Source organism: Schistocerca nitens, chromosome 4 (genome assembly GCF_023898315.1).
Source record: "Schistocerca nitens isolate TAMUIC-IGC-003100 chromosome 4, iqSchNite1.1, whole genome shotgun sequence".
NCBI classification, from domain to species: domain Eukaryota; kingdom Metazoa; phylum Arthropoda; class Insecta; order Orthoptera; family Acrididae; genus Schistocerca; species Schistocerca nitens.
Window position 1 is genome coordinate 600709613 of NC_064617.1, and position 25572 is coordinate 600735184.

A 25572-nucleotide genomic window follows, 5' to 3' on the forward strand; every position below is an offset into this window, starting at 1 on the left:
TTAGAACTACTTAAACCTAACTAACCTACGGACGTCACACACATCCATGCCCGAGGCAGGATTCGAACCTACGACAGTAGCGGTCGCGCGGTGCCAGACTGTAGCGCCTAGAACCGCTCGGCCACTCCGACCGGCGCAACCAGAAACATTTTCGCAGTGTATGGGGATGATGGCACTGAATAGAGCACAGCACAAAATGGTTTTCTCGTTCGAAGGAGGGTATTTTGTTGAAGATCGTTTAAACGCATTAATTCACAATGATCCACGTCAGTGTACTCGGGAAGTGGCGAATGTGATGAACTGTGATCATTCCATCATCGTGCGAAATTTGCGTGGAGTGGGTACCACATGCTCTAAACCAAAATCACAAAATTCAGTGGATGGCCATTCGTGCATCTCTGCTTGCTAGCCATCTTTCGGCTCGTGAACAACACCGACCGTTTCTATCCTGTATCGTTACTGGTGACGAGAAGACAGTGTCTTTATGCTAACAGGAGAGGTATGGTTGAGCCCAAACAAAGAGGCAACTCAGCGTAGAAAGACCTGCGCGAATCCACAAAAGATAATTTTTTTTCGTCCGGGATACAGCGACGTGTGGCATATTACGAATTCCTTCCCCGAGGTGTAGCCATCACTGAAGAAATTTACTGTCAAGAACTGAGACGTCTTGGAAACGCTGTCCAATAACGACGACCAGGATGACGCTACGCCACAATAGCGCCCGTCCGTATTCTGCTAAACTGACAAAAGCACTATACCGGAGTTGAGTCGGCAAGTCATTCCGCACGCACATTATTCACCCGATCTTGCACACTTAGATTTTCACCTGTTCCGTTCTATATCGAACAATCTTCCAGGAACTTCCTTTCCGGATGAAAATGCTCTCCGAACATGGCTTGACGAGTTCTTCGCCACAAAACAACATGATTTCTGCAGTTGCTGGATCGGAAAGTCACTCAGCATTGGCTCACTGTTGTAAATAGTGGAGAAGAATTTAGTATTGATGAGTAAAGTCTGTGTTATGTGTATCTGTTGCGTTTATTAACCTAATGGAAACATGTTGCAAACTTATGCACCAAACTAACTCATGCATGCCCTACCAACAAATTTGGATGAACAGGAACGCTGCATCACTACAAAAGTTCCCGTTATGATCGTAAAAGTAAGGGGCAATTTGCCCCAAACGTAATTGTAGAAAGCACACCAAAGCCACACTTACACGCATGCAAATGACACACCTTTGTGAAAACGGATGATTCTTGAAAAACAGTGTTGCCCTATTTATAAGGTAAAAATTACCCAACTTTCTATCTTCATTATATTACGAGATCTTCGTGCTGACCATGAAGGCCCAATGGATGTCGACTGTCCACCGTGTCAGTCTCTACCTTGCAGCATCATGCAAGTGCGGTATATAGGGCCATAGGGCCACGTGAGCAAAACACCGCTCTCCCGGCCGTTTTGCCAACTTCCCAGACCGTGTCTTCAATACGTAGTCTTATTATATTGAATGAAGCTTTTTCTGAGCAAGTAAGAAAGCGGATGGAGCGTGATGCATTCTGTGCAAACAGACACAGCGTCCCCAATATCTGGCCTCGCCAACCGTGCCTGTACTGTTAACTAGCAAACCTGGGATGAGCGGCGGAAAGGGTCATTGTTTGTGCTTCTGAGTTTTAGATGAACAACATACCAGGTGAGCAAAGTAAAACCAGCCAGTGGAATATACAATGAGGTGGCAAAAGCCATGGGATTGCGATATGTACATATACAGATAGCGGTCATATCCCATGCACGAGGTATATAAGGCAGTGCCCTTAGCGGAGCAGTCTTTGTATTAAGGTGATTCACGTCAAAAGGTGTCTGACGAGATTATGGCCGCACAGCGGGAATGGACGAAACTTGAGCGCGGAATGGTGTTTGGTGCTAGACGCATGAGACATTCGATTTCGGAAATCGTTGGGCAATTCAATATTCCGAGATCCAAAGTGTCAAGAGTGTGCCAAAAACCGCAAATTTGAAGCATTACCTCTCAGAACGGAGAAAACAGTGGCCGACGGCCTTCGCTAAACGACCAAGAGCAGCGGAATTTGTTTAAGGTTTCAGTGCAAACAGACAACACTGCGTGAATAAGCCCAGAAAACAACATGGGACGCACGACGAACGTATTCGTTAAGACGACAGACGCCAACAGCACGACATTGCCTGCAGCACCTCTCCTGGGCTTGTTGAAACGTCCCCTTAGAAAGCCGGCCGAAGTGGCCGCGCGGTTCTGGCGCTGCAGTCTGGAACCGCGAGACCGCTACGGTCGCAGGTTCGAATCCTGCCTCGGGCATGGATGTGTGTGATGTCCTTAGGTTAGTTAGGTTTAACTAGTTCTAAGTTCTAGGGGACTAATGACCTCAGCAGTTGAGTCCCATAGTGCTCAGAGCCATTTGAACCCCTTAGAAAAATTATACAGGACTGTGCTTAAACTGACACACAATATTTTTAGCGCAACGCAATCTGACTTTCAAAAATCCCTACAAAAGAATGGCCCTGACTAACATTAACCTATACCTTTCATAAATCACTTACCTCACCAAAAATCTTCGTTGCTCGAACTACTGCAATACAGCGAGCGCCACTACTGCCAGCTAAATAAAAGATTCAAACTACTGAAGGCACTAACTACTGATAGGCATAGTTAGCAAATGAAAGATTTTGATAGAGAACAAACAATGTATTTACCTTAATAGTCATAATATATATAGCACTTCATGATATCCAGTATTACAAATTTCCAAACTCCGCCATCTCTCTCCCCACATCCACCACTGCTGGCGGCTCACCTCCAACTGCTCAACGCTACGCGCTGTTCACATCCATCTGCCCAACACTACAATGGCAGACAACAATGCAAACTAGCCACAGACTGCGCACAGCATAGCCAGTGATTTTTCGTACAGAGCGCTACGTGGGGTTACCAATAAGAAAACCTAAACAGCCTACTTACATTGTGACCATATCGGTTGGACACTAGACTATCAAAAAGCTATGGACTGATCGAGTGAGTCCCGATTTCAGTTGGTAAGAGTTGATGGTAAGGTCCAGTTTGGTGCAGATCCCACGAAGTCATGGACCAACGTTGTTAACAAGGCACTGTGCAAGCTGATGGTGCCTCCATAATGGTGTGAACTGCGTTTATATGCAGTGGACTGGGTCTTCTGGTCCAACTGAACCAATTATTGACAGAAAATTGTTGTTTTCGGCTACCTGGAGACCATTTTCAGCTAATCGCGTCCGTAAATAACGATGGAAATTTTATGGATGACACTGCGCCATGTCACCGGACCACAATCGTTCACGATTGTTTTGAAGAGCAATTTGGACAATTCGATCGAATAATTTGTCCACCCAGATCGCCCGACATTAATCCCATCGAAGATTTATGCGATATAAGCGAGAAAACAGTTCATGCACAAATTCCTGTATCGGAAACACTTTCGGAATTATGGACAGATATAGAGGCAGCATGGCTCAAAATTTCTGCAGGGGATTTCCAACGACTTGTTGAGTCATTGATACATCGAGCTGCTGCACTACGCTGGGCAAAAGGACGTCCGACACGATATCATGGGGGAATCCTATGACTTTTGTCATCTCAGTGTACCATGCACTTTGGGACAGGCATCGCTATGTACGTCAGCTGCTCTGCGGCAGATGATATAAGTTGGCTTGACTTTTTTACGGTGCATGAAATATTTCCCGGGCTGGTTTTATTACTCCCTGCATACGCTGTGAGTACTATTGCTTTCGCTTATTAACCTACTATTTGTCGTATTTGCTTACTGCACCCACAATGAACACTGAAGAGGCTAAGTAAGTTCCCTGTTCCTAAACTAAAATGAAAATAATACTAAATGTTTTATGCTCACCGAAAACCGCACCCTAAAGACGGATGTTGCAGCATGACGCTGTTGGCTGGACTTTCAAGTGTTATAGTATACGAAGCCATGGTGCACTGCCCCACCATCGGCTTGCTTAAGTGCACACTACTATAGGGTATATCAAAAGACCATAACAGCATTCATACAACCTATTTATTCAGTTAATTTTCCTAGATAAATAAGGCCTAGTGGTTCTGTCTTACGTATAGCAAACATAGTCTTACGAACTAAACGCTCAGCATCAGAGCAGATTATCTTTCTACATCGGCTGTGTCACACGTACTGCACGGGACATTTTTTTTCCTCAAAAATGATGCATCCGAACTTGACATCAGTGACATGAAGATTGTTTTGATTGTATTGTCCAGTCGACGTAAAATGCTAAAAAGCTTTTCAAATAAACATACACAGTTTTTATGAACTTGTTAATCTTGGGCCATCTTCCTCTTCCAAGCTCCGCAGTCGATCACACTTTTTCCAGTTTCTTTTTTATTTTATTTTTTTATTTGTAGATTTCAGGCAATGTGAAGTTCATTTTGGGCACTTCGTCATTAATGGTTTTCTAATATGCTTTTGATAAGAAGAAACAAGTACCGACCGTTTCTGAAGAAAAATCGCCTCTGCTATGAAATAACTATAATACAAAAATTATAGAAAAAGACGGTAGTTAAGTGAAGGATGAAAGAGAGGATACAGCAGTATTTTAGGACCGGAACGTAACATTTGTAAAGATCTACATTCACTAAATTGTCAGAGTTTAGTGATGCACAGGGATCCATTCAGAAGTAAATGTGTAACCATTATTTCAAAAGATAAGTCACTAATAAATTTTGAAAGGGGGTAGATGCTATGACATAGTTCTATACTTGAATACTAGAAGACACTACAAGGGTGTTTCACATTCGATTCAAGTGCTGTGGCCGGTACTGTGCTGGGAGTTAGAATCCTGTCAGGAGGATGTGTGCGTCTGTGCATGTTTCGCAGAGGTGGTGGCAAAGCGGTGACCTTTACAAAAGGTGCCCTCCAGTGGACCTTTATAAGGCTGCATACATAACTGAGTTCCATCTAATGATCGAGGATGACCAACACACAGCGCTGATGGATGGGCAATTATGATGCCTAGAGTGATTAGGCCGCTCTCTCTTCTTATATTCTATTGAAATTCTTGAGACTCTCTAGGCCGAACAACTGATGCTCTAACAGTAACCACAGGGGCCACCGCTGACCTCCAAAGGGCACATGATGCGTAACCACAAGCCATGTCGGACGACCTGATCCACAAAAAGGATAAACGTTTCGTATCTTGTACTTGCCCGCCCGGTTGGCCGTGCGGTCTAACGCACGGCTTTCCGGGCGGGAAGGAGCGCCTGGTCCCCGGCACGAATGCGCCCGGCGGATTTGTGTCGAGGTCCGGTGAACAGGCCAGTCTGTGGATGGTTTTTAGGCGGTTTTCTATTTGCCTCGGCGAATGCGGGCTGGTTCCCCTTATTCCGCCTCAGTTACAGTATGTCGGCGATTGGTGCACAAACAAGTTCTCCACGTACGCGTACACCACCATTACTCTACCACGCAAACATAGGGGTTACACTCGTCCACCGGGAGCCGAACCGCACAGTAACCCTGAGTTCGGTGTGGGGCGGCGGAGGGGTGAAGTGGACTGCGGCAGTCGTCGTGAGGTTGTGGACCACTGCGGCTGCGGCGGGGACGGAGCCTCTCCGTCGATTCTAGGTCCCCGGTTAGCTTACAATACAATACAAATCTTGTACTTCCATGCGAGAACAGCACATGACACAAGCAGTTCGATATTTTGGTATACCTCTTACTCGTATCTTTAAGTCAACTTTCAAAAATTTGGTATTTTGGCTAACTCTAGCAATACCAACACATTTTCCATAGCGGGCGTTACACACACTAAAAAAATTGAAAAGCAGCAAAATTCGTTATTTGTTCTTGACTTACATCAACTACATTCTTTTTAAAGACATACTAATGTATAAGTAGGGTCCAGAACCTGGAAATATCTGTCAACACACTCTTAGCAGTATTAACACTCATTCGGTATCGTGCAGCGGAAGGGGGGGGGGGAGGGGGGTGTACTTTACGCGTACTGAGAAAAAAAATTAAAGAAATGAAAATTTCGTTAATTGCTCCTGAATTTTACTCACGACATACTAGTTAAAGAGATACTGAAGTGTTAATAAGGGCTAGAACCTAAAAATATTGAGTATGACACTTATTGGCAAAGCGACACCTAATTCTAAGACGTTAATTTTTGGGTTAAGTTTGACTGAAAAATTTAAAACATCTGTGGAATCTGGTAGACAAAAACCTTTAAAAACAATAAATATGTTTTTCAAGATTTTAAAGTATAAAATAGCTAACTAGATTAGGATACTTTCAAAAGGTGGGCATAAAGGACCTCCACCTCCCCCCTCCCCCCCCCCCCCCCATCCTCCACCCTTGGTACTGTGAAGTTAATACTTTGTGACTTTGTGGCTCTCTGGGATCGGATAAGTATATTACTCCTGAGTTGCACCAACAGACAATATCGAAATGTCATTCTTCACAAGTAGTCATTCAAATATGGTTCGATATGGCTAACGAGTGCTACGTGTTATCATTTGTCGGACAGGGTTTCGAATTTACCAGCACTCTGTAGATTGATTATGTGGCAAATTCCTTGAACATGAATCTAACACTGCAGTGCACGGTGATGACGAGGCCCTGTTTCTATTACAAACGCGCTCTTTATATATGCCAGCTGTGACGTCACTGGTGCCCGAGACATTGCGTATATAAGGGCGCACCAACAGCCCACCGGCAGTCATAATACTTGACAATGGCCAAGAAGTGCTTGGCCGAAAACTCGTGTAGTTTTAAGCAATTGACGCGGTTCGAAACCCGAGAACATTTTATTCAATGTTATCGCCGCGAGACTCTGCAATCATACATCGAGTAAAGTTGCATATGGTTGATCTGTTGGTCTCTTCCATCTTTTGCAGTGTGGACATGCAGAAACAGAGTCAATGATTTTTGTATGTCCTTCATTCTGACTGGACATCTTAGGGACCACGGCCGTTCATTACTGTAAGAAAATGAAACGCCTACAGCAGTTCTTATGAGCTTATTTTTTGTGTAGCTACCAGTCTCGGCGCTTCAATGTGCCATCTTCAGGCCGTAGTTGATGCTGAAGAAGTTAATACGATCGATATGTACACAACATCAGCGGTCAACATAACTGGTTTACGCAGACTATCTGTAATCTTTGGTATCAGCACTCCAACAATGTATAGTCGGATATTTCTTACAAGAATCATGATGTTCTAGAAGGTACCGACTGGGATGTGGAGCCATGCTGATTCCAGAGCTGTGGCCAGCTGCACTAGGTTTTTCGGCTGAGGATCCATGGCATAAACAGCTCGATGAAGGTGATTCCTTAGATTTTAGATAGGTTTAAATCCTGGAAGTCTGGTGGCCAGGGTAGTACGATAAACTCATCCTGGTGTCTTCCGAACCACGCACTTGCACTGCGAGCTGTGTGTCACGTTGCAGTTGTCCTATTTGTAGATGCCATCGTGCCGAGAAGAAAAACTGCATGTGGGGGTAAACATCTTCCAAAAGGATAGATGAGTACTTGTGACGATCCATTGTTTCTCCCAGAATGACGAGATCACTCAGGGAATGCCACGAAAAGACTCTCCAGACAATAATGCATGCAGGACGTTTACTTTCAGAAGCTTCACTCCGTACACATCAACGGCCATTTCACCGATGGAGCATGAAATGTAATTTATCCGAAAAGGTCATGTGTCACCACGCAGTGGAATTCCCGCCTTCGTCGCCGATGAACGGCATTCATTGTGGGTGCATGAACCACGTGGCTGCTGACGATGCCCATATGCATCAACGTTCGCCAAAGGGTCGCTGAAGAGACACATTCGGTTGCCCCTTGGTTCATCTGCGCGGTCAGTTGCTCAACAGACGCACGTCTATTCGTATAGTATCTCTGCAGCCATCGTTCCCCACTGTCGTAATGACTCGTGTTGCATCACAGTACTCTCGGCTCCGGTTTTGGGTACTGCCATTTTCCCATGCGTTGTATACTTTAACCACGGCAGCACGCGAACGGTTTACAAACTTTGACGCTTCGGAAATGCTTTCACCCTTGGCCCGAAAGTCAATTATCATGTCCTTTTGGACGTCAGGTAAATCGATCCGCTTCTGCATTACGACAACGACTGCACTGTTTCCCGGTCGCAGGTTCGAATCCTGCCTCGGGCATGGATGTTTGTGATGTCCTTAGGTTAGTTAGGTTTAAGTAGTTCTAAGTTCTAGGGGACTGATGACTTCAGAAGTTAAGTCCCATAGTGCTCAGAGCCATTTGAACCATTTTGCACTGTTTCCACGCCGTCGTCGTCCAGGTCGCTCGCCCTTTTCACCGGACTGACCAAGAGTCTGAGTGTTTGAAGGTGTTTAGGAATTGTCCTCTAGACAGCCATCAGACTCGTCGTGGTGGCAGAGCAGGGTGTTCTGTTTCTTTGACCCAACGACACACCTTGTATACCCTCCACTGCTAGTGCTGCCACTTGCCGTCTGTGAGTGGTTATCGCACGTTGACGTCAACATAGGCTGTGGTCACATTAACGCGACTACGCCGCGCGCGCGCGTTTGTGTGTGTGTGTGTGTGTGTGTGTGTGTGTGTGTGTGTACGAGCTCCCGCTAGTGCGTATGCGACGATACTCACAATTCCTCGATGCAGTGAGCCGCTGTGAGGACCCAGCTCTCGTCGAGTAACGATGCACCGCAAACGTAGAGGTCATCCGGTTTCTCGAGGATGGCTGCCTGTGGGAAAGAATACGTACTTCAGTTAGAAAATATCAGTTTTGAAGCAAATACAGCTGAGCTGTTTATTACAAAAACAGGACAAGTCTAAAATTGACATTTTTAGACATAAAAAAAATCTTCCTCCATTTGAAATGAAGCAGGAAAAACGTCCAAACGGCGTTCGTAGCATGTTAAATAGATACAAATTTTTCACTACCGTTAGTTTTCAAGGGTACTTGCTTTGTATTGGTCGGGTATTTGTAGAAAATTCAGAAAAATAAAAGCTCTAATATTTTTCAGTGGACTAACTCATTCTGTTCTCAAAATATTGTCTGAGAGTATATTACAATGAAGACAACACAATATTACTTTCTTTACAACAAATTGAAAATTAGCTATTATTCATCCTCGCACCCATCACTGTTATCATCATCATCATCATCATCATAAACAACATCAACTTCCAGCTTCTTCTTTGCCTTACTATTTTCATCACGGGTACCATAAAGGAGATCCTTGTAGAAGTCCTTGTTTTCTTCTTCCATTAACTGCAATTAATTACAAAGATCTCTTTCCTTAGGTGACGAAATACCTGAGTCTTGTTGTACAACTTAGGTAAATCCAAAGTAGTACGTTCCGTAGCAGGACTTCACTTAACAATGATACGCATATTCAAATGGCTCTGAGCATTATGGGACTTAACATCTGAGGTCATCAGTCCTCTAGAACTTAGAACTACTTAAACCTAACTAACCTAAGGACATCACACACATCCGTGCCCGAGGCAGGATTCGAACCTGCGACCGTAGCGGTCGCGCGGTTCCAGACTGAAGCGCCTAGAACCACTCGGCCACACCGGCCGGCTACGCATATTCGCTGGGACAAAGTAATGCTACACAAACCCTGTATTTCACATTATTGCGATTCATTTGTATCTGCTGCTGTATGAGTGGAGATTGAGGCATTTTCAAAGAGAATGAATCAGTAGCATTTTTAATGTCAATGAAATCATATCTCATTATTTTGAATTGGAATAGATGAGGTAATGTACAGGCTTCAACAGTTTTCCTCACCCAACTTCTGCACTCTTTGTCTTCCGGTCCTTATGCCTTATAACTGAGAAGTTTTGATCATTTGGTAAATAGCTGTGTCCACATACTGGAAACAAATATGTGATACTGTTGTAGAATTTCAAGATGTTTACTTGACTTAACGAGAAGTGAACCGATAACTTTATTATAACCTAGCAGAACAAGCTCATCTCTTCGATTAAGGATGGGATGTTGTTTATGTAGTTCAGAAACATGGATATGACTTCATTGTGATCTTTCCTTCCTCCATGTTCAAGATAGCGCTAAACTGAAACTAAGTCATCTGCTAGACTGTGAATCACAAGGACATTGTACCATAATTGCAAGATCGACAGGGAAAAGTTTTGCATAAAATGAAATTAAATACTCTTACTGGTCCCGTGTTTTGCTTTCAGAATATAGTTTCGTTTCATCTTACAAAGGCTTCTATCCTTTTCAAGGGCATTTTTTATTTTGCCGTTCAGTGAATCACGTGTAGTAGATGTATAAGACCTGTGATATCAAAAATGTGTGTTAAAAGTTTTATACACTGTCCAGTAGCTCTTATAAGGAATATAAATGTGGTATTTGTGTAAAAATTAAACATGCATATCGCTTATGGTCAAATCTTTCTGCCGGGTGTATTTTATTTGGTTTATCAAGCAGAGAGCAGTGAGACTGTGTTATTTTACAGGACTTTGTATAATATTCAGTCAGCTCAGATACCATTTTTTTTTATCTTTTGGGGACTGCCTATACAATACGATATTATTCTTGATTCTATACAGTCAGTGCTTGGTTATTCCATGAAAGCTAAGGAATGCTTCTTTACAAATCGGAATATCCCTACCTTTAATTTGCAGCTTGTCGGAAAATGCAGCCGAATGGTTACGACGTCCTTCTTTGTTTGCAATTCTCTGAATGAGGTGCCTCGCGTAGCAAGCAGTCCAGCAAGATGAGAATAGTAAACATACGAATCCTAGACTTGTCCGGCTTCTGTAGAAATTACAAGGGACTAGTCTACTTTTTGTAGAAGAACAAGATTTTCTAATGGATATTTCTTTGGACCTATATGGCTTTTGCCGAAACAAATTCCACCATGAAATAGATGTGGTGAAAGAGAAGATCAAGGCGACATTAGCTCAAAATGTTGCTTTTGGACTTGCCCCGCAGTTGCAGAACATGGCGATACTGACGGGTGCAACGTGCAACGTAAAGTCTCCCAGGATGTCTGTGACAAGTTACATGAATATTGACGTTCTTATTGCCTCTTTCTGGCCGCTAGTAACCACTGTCCACTTTTTGTTAAAGCTGTTATTTACGTTTTTCGGGCATAGTCCATGGTCAGAGCATCGTAAAAAAGAACTTAATATAGAGTATCGTGTCAGTTTAATAGTTCATCGGTCATTTCTTGAAATATGAATAACTCCTGTGCGTTGCCAGTACCTCAGGCGATTAAAGAAAACCAGATCGCTTCAGTTAAATGCCGGTACATAAAAATATTGCTATAAGCCCAACTTTCATCTCGCGCTGGATTCCCACAGACGTGACATTAACAGAGTGACTCTACCTTGTCAGCCCTAGTATTGACCATCGCCCTGGCTGCCACGCACAGGAAGAGCAATACCAGAGATATCGGCACATTTCATCGCAGCCACCCAGTCTAGAACGTAACGCAGGTTCCCTGATTCAGAGGAAAGCACTGTTGCTATTGCTAACTGCTGTGTGCACTGGCGTCTTGAAGAAAAGGGCCACCGCCGACTACCACGGATTTTAACAGCGTATAATAGGGGGCAACTTTTCGACATATCACTCGACATTTTAATGCAAGGCAGGCTTACAGTGCGGGTCAGACAGTACTTGTGTCAGCGCTATCGTTTCCCTCCTGCCTCTGTTGCATTCGAGGAGGTCTGCGTGGCAAGAACGACAGTCCACAAGCCTCCTTTATAATTTACTTGTCGTGATCTTTTCACAATTGGGACGAAGCAATATGTTGCCCGAGTCTTCTTGCAATAACGCCCACCAAATTTAAATCACAAACGTCTCCGTGATGCGGAACGCCTCTCTTCTAGCGTCTGCCACTGCAGTTTGTTGAGCACCTCCGTAACAGTATCGCGCTTATTAAGCCATCCCGTGACGAAATGCACTGCTCTTCTTGGATCTTACCTGTCTCTTCTAATAGTCCGACATGATTAGAGTCCCAGACTGTTGAGCAGTACTTAAGAATACGTCAAGCGACTAATTAGTAAATCACTTCTTCCGTAGACGAATTACATTTTCTTAAGCTTCTTCTAATGAATCCCAGCCTGTATCTGATCCTACGACTTGTTTTATCTGATCATTAGACTGAAGGTCGCACAATACTGTTATTCCTAGATATCTCACGTTTGCATTGATAGATCGCCAATAACGTAAACAAATCGCAAAGCATCTTTTTGCCTCTATATACGCAACACGCTAATCATATAGGTTCAGGATAAACCGCCATTCCTTGTAGCAATCGTCAATCCTCGAGCGGTCTTCCTGCTCTTCGCTACGTATTCTGGCGTTCCAAACTTCTCATGGACAACAGCGTCGTGTGAGAACAGCCTCATGAAAATTTGACGTCATCCACCTGACTATTAACATAGAGGGTAAATCAAAATTAGTGGGAAAAAAATAAAGTATCTATGACTACAGTAATGATTTTATTTCAGAAATACACATATGGACTGAAAAGTTAACTCTCACAGTTCCTACGGTCATTCACAGATGTTTAATGTGGGCTCCATTTGTGATACACCATATGTCCACCCGGCAGTGCATATCCTGTCACACCCATTCCAACGTAGCGCGATCAGTGGAATTAACGAGCCTTAGCTATTGCAAATCCTGCTGAAATAAGGGTACATAAACCATGTCCTTCACACATCCCCAGAACAAAAGATCAATCGGTGTGGGTTCAGGCAACCTGGGGAGCCACAACGTGAACGGTACATCAGTTGACGCAGGACGACCAATCAAGTGCTGTGGACGATTTTCGTTGAGGTGAACTATGTACGAGGTTATGCCAGTTTGGTGAGACTCTGTCCTCAAATAATGAAGCCAGGTTCTTCTTTTGTCGACTGGGACAACAACCAGAGAAAAAGCGTATCGAAATAGGTTACACCTATAACGGAATATTCTATGAAGAAGAAAGGACCAAACACTCTGTGGTTGGTTATGGTGCAGAGAACATTAAGTATTGGAGAATCACGTTCATGTTCCAGAGAGGCATGTTGGTTCTACGTTCCCCATTTTCTCAAATTATGCTTGTTCGCTCTGGCACGTAAATGGAATGTGGCTTCGTCAGAGAACACAAGCCTGTCTGCGAAACCATCCATTTGCAACCTTGTTTGAAAATCAATAAGCTACTGTCTCAGTTTTGGTTTATCGACTGGTTTTAGCTCCTGTAACATTTGAATCCTGCAGACACACGCCACACTGCTGATCCTGACACATTCACTTCTCTGCTGGCACTATGATTGAATTTTCTGGGGCTTCTTTCGTAGATCGTACGAATGTTTTACATCACTCCATTCTCGACACCTGGCCATTCTGTGGTTTTTTCCTTGCATACGCATCCTGTCAACTCGAGTTTATTTGCCTACCTAGCAACGCTGTGACGGTGTGATGCCACTTTAGCAAGCTTGGTCCGAAACTGTCTTTGAACAACGATTATTAGTGGCGATGTTTTTGAGTATTCTATGACACAAGAATTCTTTCCTATCGCGGATGCCACAATTTTGAATACTAACGTCAGCGATGAACAACGGCGACTTTCCATTGTTTCGTTGTTGACAACCTACACTGTGAGACTTAACCTGTCGGTTTGTATGTGACTTTCTGAAATAAGGTCATTCCTGTAATCACAGAAATACTTTCTTTTTGTCCCATTCATTTTGAATCACCCCGTGTCATGTAAACAGTAACTGATCCATCTGGGGTACTTGAGAAATCATCGTTCTTTGAGAAGAACTCGTTCTGTTTTATCTAATGGGGAGTTCCGGATCCAGTCACAAAGCAGATCCGATACTCCGTAATCCTTTATTGTACTCACTAAATGACAGTGCGGAATTGCATCTATTCTCTTCCTAAAGTCGACCAACCCAACGTAAAACCTGGGCGCCGTTTTCTTCGGCACTCTGTATCTCGTGGCCAACAGCGCAAGCTCAGTTTCGCAAAATGGCTGTTGGAGGAAAACGTGTTGGTTTTTATTAGAGAGATTTTCGTTGTCCAAAAACGTCGTAACGTGGAACGTAAAACCTGTTCCTTAATTTTACAGCAGACTGCGGTCAGCGATATTAACCTACAATTAACGACATTTGTCCAAAGATCCTGCAGGAAAATGGGATGGCCCGCGTTTTTTATTTCAGTAGCTTTATATCCTCGTTGCTTCAGCGACCTGCGACAAAATGCTGCTAGTGAGAGTTCTTTCGCATAACCTGTATAGAATCTCACAGGCATATGACCTGCTTCTAATGTCTTTCCACTGTTGAGCCATTTTAGTTGATATTCCATTCCACTATCACTTTTCTCAGTTTCTGGTATTTTGGGGTTCGCACAGTGACTGAAAGGAGCAACCGTAATACGATATTCCATGCTAAAAGAATTTCAGAAGATCGAATTCAGTATTTTGCCGTTCTCTCTGTCATCTTCCGTTTAGGTCCTAGTGAGTTCACAGTGGGATTGAACAGAGAGTTTTGATCCGTTTACTGAGTTACCTAAGACAAAACTTCTTGAGATTATTCGTCAGATCGATAAGCAAAATTTTACAGTCGAATTCATTTACCGCTTATCGTAGGGTTCTCATTACTATCATTTTGCTTCGAAGAAAGGTAGGAAAGGCGAATGATTATGGTTTAATGACCAGTCGACATCGAGATCATTAGAAACGGAGCACGCATAGCACACGTTCAAATTCTTTCAAGGATGAGGAAGGAAACTACCCGTGCCCTTTTCAAAGGGACCATCCAGGCTTTTACCTGGAGCGATTTCGGGAAATTCAGAAAACGTAAATCAGAGTGGTCGGACTCGGATTTGTAGCGTCATTCCCCCAAATGCGAGTCCATTGTGCTAAGCACTTCGACACCTGGTTCGATCATTCTGGCTTCGGTCAATTTTTGCTTCGCACCAAGGCTTTGCCTTTGCTTAAATGTGTAATGCAGTACTATTGACCAATAAACCACAGCAGTTTTTTTCCCACTCCGTCACAACCTTACATGAGATATATAAAACATTACTACATCTGCATCTACATGTGTACTCTGCAAACTACCGTGAAGTGCATCGCAGAGGCTACGTCCCATTGTACCAATTATTAGGGTTTCTTCCCGTTCCATTCGCGCATGGAATGCGGTAAGAATGACTGTTTGAATACCTTTCTGCGTGCTGTAATTATTTAATCTCGTCCTCACGATCTCTATGTCAGCGATACGTAGGGGCTTGTAGTATATTTGCAGAATCATTTTTTAAACTCGGTTCTTGAAACTTTGTTAGCAGACTTTATAGGGATTGTTTAAGTCTATCTTCAAGAGTCTGCCAGTTCAGCGTCTTCAGCATCTCTGTAACACTTTACCACGGGTCAAACAGACTTAGTGACCATTAGTGCTGCCATCTTCTACATACGTTCAACATCCCCTGTTAGTCCCATCTGGTACGGGTCACACGCACTTGAACAGTATTCTACACGAGTCGCACAACTGATTCGTACCCAATCTCCTTTGTAGAGTTATTGCGCTTCCCCAGTATTCTACCTCTAAACCGAGGTGTACCACCTGCTTTATCCACGACTGAGACTACGTGACCATTCTCTAAAACTGCAGTATTGGCCATTAAAATTGCTACACCAAGATGAAATGCAGATGATAAACGGGTGTTCATTGTACAAATATATTATACTAGAACTGACATGTGATTACATTTTCACGCACTTTGGGTGCATAGATCCTGAGAAATCAGTACCCAGAACAACCACCTCTGGCCGTAAGAACGCCCCTGATACGCCTGGGCATTGAGTCAAACAGAGCTTGGAAGGCGTGTACAGGTACAGCTGCCCATGCAGCTTCAACACAATACCACAATTCATCAAGAGCAGTGACTGGCGTATTGTGACGAGCCAGTTGCTCGACCACCATTTACCAGACGTTTCCAGTTGGTGAGAGATCTGGAGAATGTGCTGGCCAGGGCAGCAGTCGAACATTTTCTGTATCCAGAAAGGCCCGTAAAGGACCCGCAACATGCGGTCGTGCATTATCCTGCTGAAATGTTGGGTTTCGCAGGGATCGAACGAATGGTAGAGCCACGAGTCGTATCACATCTGAAATGTAACATCCACTGTTGAAAGTGCCTTCAATGAGAACAAGAGGTGACCGAGACGTGTACCCAATGGCACCCTATACCATCACGCTGAGTGATACGCAAGTACGGCGATGACGAATACACGCTTCCAATGTGCGTTCACCGCTATGTCGCCAAACACGGATGCGACCATCATGATGCTGTATACAGAACCTGGATTCATCCGAAAAAAATTACGTTTTGCCATACGTGCACCCAGGTTCGTCGTTGAGTACACCATCGCAGGCGCTCCGGTCTGTGATGCATCGTCAAGGGTAACCGCAGCCATGGTCTCCGAGCAGATAGTCCATGCTGCTGTAACCGTCGTCGAACTGTTCGTGCCGATGGTTGTTGTCTTGCAAACGTCCCCATCTGTTGACTCAGGGATCGAGACGTGGCTGCACGATCCGTTACAGCTATGCGGATAAGATGCCTGTCATCTCGACTGCTAGTGATTTGAGGCCGTTGGGATCCAGCACGGCGTTCCGTGTTACCCTCCTGAACCCACCGATTCCATATTCTGCGAACAGTCATTGGATCTCGACCAACGCGAGCAGCAATGTCGCGATACGGTAAACCGCATTCGCGATAGGCTACAATCCGACCGTTATCAAAGTCGGAAACGTGATGGTACGCATTTCTCCTCCTTACACGAGGCATCACAACATCGTTTCACCAGGCAACGCCGGTCAACTGCTGTTTGTGTTTGAGAAATCGGTTGGGAACTTTCCTCATGTCAGCACATTGTGAGTGTCGCCACCGGCGCCAACCTTGTGTGAATCTGAAAAGATAATCATTTGCATATCACAGCACCTTCTTCCTGTCGGTTAAATTTCGCGTCTGTAGCACGTCATATTCGTGGTGTAGCAATTTTAATGGCCAGTGGTGTAGATGAAGTTAAGGAATTGTGCTACCTAGGCAGCAAACTAACCCATGACCGTCGTAGCAGAAAGGGCATTCCTGTCCAAGACATGTGTACTAGCATCAAACATAGGCCTTAATTTGAGGACAAATTTCTGAGAATGTACGTTTGGAGGACAGCAATGTACTGTTGTGAAACGTGGACATTCGGAAAACCAGAAAAGAAGAGAATCGAAGCACTTGAGATGTGATGTTACAGAAAAATGTTGAAAATTAGTTTGACTGATAAGGAAATGAATGAGGAAATTCTCCGGAGAATCGGCGAAGAAAGAAATATATGATAAATTCTGACAAGAAGAAGGGACAGGATGGCATAACATCTATTAAGATATCATGGAATAACTTCCATGGTACTAGAAGGAGCTGTGAAGGGTAAAACTGTAAGGAAGACATATACTGGAATACATTCATAAAATAATTGCAGACGTAGGCTGTAAGTGTTATTGTGAGATGAAGAAGTTGACACAACAGAGGAGTTCGTGGCGGGCGGCATCAAACCAGTCAGATGACTCAAAATAAATAAATAAATAAACTGTGTGTAGTCTTTCACAGAAGGAAGGCCAAGAGGCATAACGTTGCAGGTAATCTCCCGCACAATTAAGCTAATAAACATAGTCTTTTGAAGAACATCCACCCGCATCTCGTGGTCGTGCGGTAGCGTTCTCGCTTCCCACGCCCGGGTTCCCGGGTTCGATTCCCGGCGGGGTCAGGGATTTTCTCTGCCTCGTGATGGCTGGGTGTTGTGTGATGTCCTTAGGTTAGTTAGGTTTAAGTAGTTCTAAGTTCTAGGGGACTGATGACCGTAGATGTTAAGTCCCATAGTGCTCAGAGCCATTTGAACCATTTGAAGAACATCCTTTTGTGAGAGAAAAATCGCGTATACATGTTTTCAAACAGTAAATCCCCAAATATTGCACGTTGATAACTGATCATCTCAGTTTGCTGTACCAATTAATCACAAGGACGCGCTTTACGAAGCTTTCGGCCAAATTTTGATGTTGATAACGACTTTGTGGAAAGATGATTCGGAAACCAGGTAATTAAGCCATCATTATAGTGTGGCGCTACAGACACGCATCCTAACAGAGGTAAGAAATGGCTGGATTCACAGTGACGAACGACAGGAGATACTTCACTGGAGAGGAAAACGTCCTTTAGTAGTTTCTGGAGATTGACTGATCTAGCTATGATATGACGTGCTGGCGTTTACTATGTAGAGTATTTGATGGGCTTATAACGCCAGCACTTACAGCGATGTATCTAACTCAAGCACGCCACAGCTGTGCAGACACTGCCTCTATGAGGATTCTGGTGCCCTATCCCAGGGGCCTCCTGACCGTCAATGCCACACGATTATTTCATGTTTATTTTCTCTCTTTTTTTTGTTGTTGCTATGGAGACACGCCCACTGTGTCAGCCTGCAGTCTGCGAGGTTTGCTGTCGTTGCTGTAGCATTAGCTATGGAGACATGCCTGCTGTGTCAGCCTGCAGCCTGCGAGGTTTGCTGTCACTGCTGTAGTGTTGGCTATGGATATGTGTCTGCTGGGTCAACCTGCAGTCATCGAGGTTGGCTGTCGTTGCTGTAGCGTTGGCTACAGAGACACGTCAGCTGTCAGCCTGCAGTCTGCGAGGTTTGTTGTTGTTACTGTAGCGTCGGCTACGGAGACACGCCAGTTGTGCCAGCCAAACAGAACCTGTGGCGACCAAGTAAAGTCAATGGCGCAGCAGCTGTACAGAGTCCGACAGGCAGTAGTTGAATAGAAAATTAGAAACGAGACACTACAAATAAAGAAACAAACCGTCGGGGGAGAGACTTTCAGACCTGTGGCACCGGGAAGCGATTGGGCTTCTTTTTTCAGAAAAAAATGCTCTACTGTAAGTCGTGATTTCTCTGCGCTTTTGTACTGACATCGTTCATATCTTAGTCTTGGTTCCGAGTTCGCTACGCCTTAGGTTTCGATCTTGGATTACTTGCTGGACTGCTTACACTGTCGTCGTGCTGCATCCGTCGTTCGTCGTTGTCTGGTTGTTGTTGGCTTCTTGTTCATTCTCAGGCGACTCGCTGTGATGCACTCGGCTGGCCTGCTTGTTATAAGGGCTCTCGTTTTGTTCCCAGTCTTGTCAGATTCTGGTCACTATAGGTTTGCCATGAATTCATCAGAGTGTACAACGACAGAGAGATTACTGTGGTCAATCTTTTGTTGCAGTAGCCATATAGATATCAAACGAACTGAAAACGGGACTTTACATGTGGCAGAGCCTTGTCGAACAATTTCTTTCTTTACGTCATCAATCTTCAGACTCCATCTCTTGTGCCAGCCTCTTCCTCTCCGAGCAGCAGTGAAATCCAATTTGCTCAATAATTTGTTGGATCTGTTGCAATCTCTGACTTCCCTCTACACTATTTGCACTCTATGGCTTCCTCTAGTACAGTGGAATTTATTATCTGATATCACAACACGTGTCGTACCACTTCCTACAGTGTTTTCCAGGTATTCCATTACCAGTCTCTTCTGTGGACGACCTACTAATTTCATATTAGCCCACTTCATTCTCTGTATCATTTTGTATCACCACATCCCAAACGTTTCGAGTGTCTTGTGTCTAGGATTTCATACAGTCAGTAGCTGACTCGTATAATGATGTGCTCCAGATGTTTATGCTCTGGAGTTTCTTCTTGAAATTAAGACGTGTTTGAAGCCATTAGGCTTCTTTTAGCGAGAAATACCCTGTTCGCCTGTGCTACGCAGCTTCTTAACACGCCCGCCCCCCCCCCCCCCTCATCCCAACCCATTAGCTTATCTCAGTTCATAGTCTGTGTTTATTTGACAATTCCGGTAATTCTTCCACACTTTCATTGAGTATAGGGATGTCGTCAGCGAATTTTATCATCGATAGGCTTTCCGCATGAATTTAGTCTCACTGCTGAACCTCTCCTATATGTTCTTTGATTTCAAATAATTTCTTAAATTTGATTTAAATATGATTCAAATATTCCACTGCATCTTTTTTGCTACGTGTTTCCTGGCGCAAGTACTAGATTTGCTAGCGTTGCATTCTAGCTATAGTGCGACTCTTCCGAAACTTATGTTGAGAATTTGGGTTTGAACTCCGATCATTAATGTGGCAACACCCCAGTTTGTTAAATAGCGTTGTAAATGAACATTGGCGAATGAAGCAGTGTTGAGTGACGTATCTTTTACTCTGAATAAGTGTTACAATTCTTAGTAACTAAGCTCTCAGCTTCAGTCTTGACTGGCATTCCATAAAGTTAAAGACTTATTCCGTCAATAACTGAATTATATACTAGCTTAACTTCGAAATCAGAAGTTGACAGCTTTCAGGGTTTTCTGGAAGACAGAGGAGCACATAATTTCCCTAAAAGCTGGCACCTCGGGCACACCACACTGGTAGCTTCCCCTGTCTATAGCACAACATTTTGAAAATCGATACTGTAATTTCGCCGACGGAGGATTGTTTGCTCTCATTAATTTCCTAATTCAGTTATTCACGCAGTTACACTCAGTTTGTCGAGAACGATCGAATAGCAACGACATGTGAACCGCGTTTCTACGTGAAGGTAAGACCACCTCATCGTTATATATCACTTTCATCCGATCCGCCCCGGTAGCTGAGTGGTCAGCGAGACAGAATGTCGTTCCTAAGGGCCCGTGTTCGATCCCCGGCTGGGTCGGCGATTTTCTCCGCTCAGGGACTGGGTGTTGTGTTGTCCTAATCATCATCATTTCACCCCATCGACGCGCAAGTCGCCGAAGTGGCGTCAAATCGAAAGACTTGCCCCCAACGAACGGTCTACCCGACGGGAGGCCCTAGTCACACAACATTATTTTTACCTTCATGCGTACCCCAGCGTGTGAGCTCATGACAAACCCTCTTCAGGAGTGTTAGTGAGCTGCTGGTTCTTCCGTCTGAAACCCTGGTTCGTCTGTAATACTGATCTTCCGTAATTGGGGGTTAAAAGTGATTCATCGTATTCCTTAAAAGAGGACAAGCTTTTTCCCATTCCTAGATATCAATATCATATTGCAGTTAAGAGCTCAGTTCCCGTGCTTGCAGGAAAATAATAATGAATTAAGCGTGGGTCTGCCTCTTTATAAGTACAAAAATTATTATTTTTTATCACCCAAGCATGTTTCACCACAGTTATGGCATACTCAGACGTTTTTTAATTATTTCCTGAAATACATATTAACAGGTTATTTTTAGGTAAAGGAACATGGAACATCAAATTTAGTTGTCATTTAAATTTTATGTACAATTTACCTTTTACTTTACATTATGTGTGTCCCGTGGCTCCGAACCAAAATCACCCACAGGTCTAAATTAGTACACCAAGTCATCTGCTAACGTGAGGAACGTTAGAAAATCGTCTATCTTGAATTTTTCTTCATTATCAAATCTTTAAAATGTATGTTCTGGTAAAATTCGTGGCAGATACCCGGTTCTGGCATTACCGTTGTAGTATTTCTCTATTCGTAGTTGTCACAAGTTTTTTTGTCTACTAAACATGGTTGGCTCAAATGGTTCAAATGGCTCTGAGCACTATGGGACTCAACATCTTAGGTCATAAGTCCCCTAGAACTTAGAACTACTTAAACCTAACTAACCTAAGGACATCACACACCCATGCCCGAGGCAGGATTCGAACCTGCGACCGTAGCAGTCCCGCGGTTCCGGACTGCAGCGCCAGAACCGCTAGACCACCGCGGCCGGCAAACATGGTTTTGTGGTGTTGAACTCAACCTATGGATATCTACAAAAGTTTTGTGAATCTTAGGTATGGCGAACTATTTCGAGTAGTTGGTTGTTCATAGATTATGTTTTGTGTTTTGACAGTGTTTACTCACGTTTCCTTCTGTTCGTTTGTAAATATTGAGCCCTGTTACGTTTCTGCGGCTTGAATACACGTTTCACTGTACAAATTTACGTCTCTGATTCGCTCCCGATAGTCGTTTGTTTAGTGTTTTGATTTGAATTGATGTCTACGAACTTTGAAAATGTGACGTTTGTTTCCATTTTGTTTGTGTTTTGCTACGTAGTACTGTTTCGTCATTGTCATTGATAACTTTTTTGCCCTGTGTGATAGCTTTCTGGATGTGGTAATTTTCTTCTTTGTTAAAAGTTAATGTGGATGGTTAGAATTTGGAGGTCTGTTTCCCCGCCACTGGAGCGGAGGTTATTTTTGATGGGTGCGGGGTGTGTGCTGGCACTTTTCAGTGCCCTTGAATGTTCTGAGTGCCTCGTGCTGAAATTTCTGCATGTCTGTCCAATGTATAATGAATCAGAGTATTTCCTTGTTAGGTGGCATATCACTGCTTTGTTGAATTTATCTGTAATGGTTTTAGGTATTTGTAATCATTTCTGCAGAGTGTTGTTTGTTTTATATGCCACATGTCTACCTTGTTTTCACATGATGGTTTCTATTCTGTACGTTATTTGGTTACCAGATGTCAGGATGTGCCATGTTTTCTTGTTGTTTGTGGTTTCTTCATCTTCTGTGCTTACGTGTTCTCTGTTGTCGGAGTGTTGCTAGTGTGTTGTGTTTGATATTGTTGTGTTTGTTCTGTGGCAGTTCAGTTTTTATTTTATGGTTTAGTTTGTCAACAACGTTTATATTGTAACCATATTCTGTGGCAGTCTATGATTACTATTCAAAGGCCAGATTCAAAGTTATCGCACGTCAAACGAAAACAAAACAATAAGCAAACGATACTCGGAAGCGCATCACAGACGTAAGACTGTGCAGTGATACGTGTATCCAGACCACAGAAACATAACAGGGAGTAATATTTACGAACTAACAGGAGAAAACATGAGTATACACTATCAAAGTACGAAACAATCTATGAATAACAAACTACACGAAATAGCTCGTTACACCTACTCGTCACAAAACTTTTACCGGTGTCTACAGGTTAAGCTCAATTACACAAAAATGCGTTTGTTGTATAAAAATGAACTTGTCACAGCTACGGACTAGCACAATACTATACAGGTAAGGCCAAAAAGTGAGCAATGCCACGAATTTTACCAGAACTGGATACTAAATAAAAAATGCAATGCAGACAATTTACTAACATGACTCATGTTTGCAAATGACTTGGTGTACTAATTTAGACCTGTGGCTGGTTTTGGTTGGCTGCCACAGGGCACACACAATGGAAGTCAGAAGGTAAAGTGCACATACAATTTAAATGACAAGTAAATCTTATGTATCATTCCTCTAACCCAAAAATAACCTGTAGGTATGTGTTTCAGGCAACTAATAAAAGAAGCACTGTGGACGCCACAACTGTGGTTAAACATGTATGGGTGGTAAAACAATACAATAGTTCATGTACTTGCAAAAAAGGTGAACTTATTCATAGTTCATTATTAGGATTCAAAAATTTGCCTGTTTTACACGCTGCTGGTATGCTCATTGACACACTAATTATGTTCGCTACTAATTTTGTCAATAAATGTTCATATATATATTGTTTGTATGTTTGTTGGTAAGAGGGAGATCCCTTGTAATCACGTTCACAATGATAGTTATCGTGATCTTATATGCAGTATACATAAGCAGTGCCTGATGCTGGTGCAAGTGGAATATGGATGGTCTGGAGAGTGTAAATAAAACAGAATCTAGTGATATCAATAAGTGTCAAACGTTTCCTCTATTATTCATTGTTTTAAATAACTGCTTATAGCTGCAACGTTCAAAGCATGACCTGTGAATTATTAATATCATTTGATTGCACTGTGTGCTACATTCTCTAACGCAGTGTGGTGTTCAGGAAATAAGAGAATAAGACTTTCAGCAACGGAATGAAGCCTAAAGATATCGAAAACTACTACGACTACTTAGTACTATAATGCGTTCATCATAAGAAAAAACCTGATGTAGACAAACACAAACGCAATGATTGGTCAGAAGCCGTAGCGCACGTACACTGGTGTTGTTACGCTCTTGGAAGTAGGTCCTACTATTGTATTAGAATCTTACTAAATTACGTTAAATGAAACTTTAAGATATTCAAATGTATAAACAGCCATCAACGTTTTTCTTAATGACGCAATAGCTACGTAGTTTTTATTTCAAAAATCGTTTACAGTCACAGTTTGCAGCATTGTGCTCTGATTGTAACGTTGTTAACGCGCATTATAAAAATGGCTGAGGCTGCTTTCTGTTCCGTAGTGATACACACGCGTGGAACATGGTTAAAAAGTGCCGAGAAATAGGCTGTTATTAATGTTTTTTCATAAATTTCCGGAGATAATTGGCTTTGAAGCTTTCCCAGTGTTGCATATAATGCAGTTGGTACGTTACCTCACGATGAACGCGCAGCGAAGTTGGTAGCGGAATGGAATGCGAACCAAATGATGTTATTCGTGCGTTGGTTTAAATCCTCCCACTATATTTCTTTTTCTCGTTCAATTTGAAACACCTACATCTCGTAATTATAAAACTCATCTCACTTTTTATGAATAATGCACGCCTTCTTGTTTCTAGTTGCATATTGGACGCGAAATTCCTGTTTCCACTTCAATCGATGTTTTATGCAAGACTGTTCATAAAAGTTGTTTGAATTAAGAAAACGTAACAATTTAATTTTAAGGCAAAAATGAAAAACCACAGATGAGTATCGTAGAAACATGAAAAACAATCATTTTCACAGCATCGAGCACATCATCCAAATCTGCATTTTTATATTTGCTACTGTACGGTTACAATATGAACCCAACAGAACTGATCTAGAGCCAAGCTACGGGGATTTGGCCCAAGAAGTAACAAGACCGTTAAGCCGCCAGACGTACTGGAACTACCTCACGCAGCTTTTTCACACGTCACTGGCGAACGCTGGTGGGATATAGAACGGCTCGTCATAAAATTAGAAGAGAAAATGCTGAGCCTGGTTGGCTTCGTGGATTCTGCTGTTGATAGGCTCGTTATCACCGTAACAGGTGACACTTTCTGTGATGAGGAAGGAGCTAAGAGATTACCGGACGACTGACTGTAAGTAATACCTTCAGTGGCTTCAATATTTAACTATACGGTGAAATCCTTCAGTACTCTTTTACGTTACACATAGCTTATGCAGAAAAATTACCCTGTGGTTAAGTCAGGAATTTTTATCATTACTGTTTTTAATTACAATAGTACGTTAGCTAAAAACGATAACATGTTGCGGTTTTCGTCTAGTCGTCTAAGGAGCATATTGTGGGAGATTTGCAGTGTATCATTTCATTCTGCTTAAAAATTAAATGACATTCCAAGTAGTATTGCTCCTCTGCTCGTCTCTTTTTACGTGTGAGCTGCAGCTGGCCACGTCACTTCAGGATAGCTGTACCAGCTGACCGGCCAGTGCTGTCCAAGGTAAGTGCGCCGGTAAAGTTGTTGCCCCGCATTATCAAGAAGTTGATGTGCTCGTAACGCACAGGACTCGAGGCAGCTTGGCTGCAGTCCCACG

The 25572-nt window shown here is 43.1% G+C and overlaps 1 protein-coding gene across 1 annotated transcript in view; it reads right to left on the minus strand.

The window, feature by feature from the left end:
* The window catches only part of LOC126251612 (chymotrypsinogen 2-like), a 392513-nt gene that overhangs the window by 38044 nt on the left and 328897 nt on the right, over positions 1 to 25572 (minus strand). The window contains exon 5 of the mRNA XM_049952152.1: positions 8671 to 8768. Coding sequence (XP_049808109.1) covers positions 8671 to 8768 — 98 coding nt within the window. The remainder of the gene's footprint in view (positions 1 to 8670; positions 8769 to 25572) is intronic.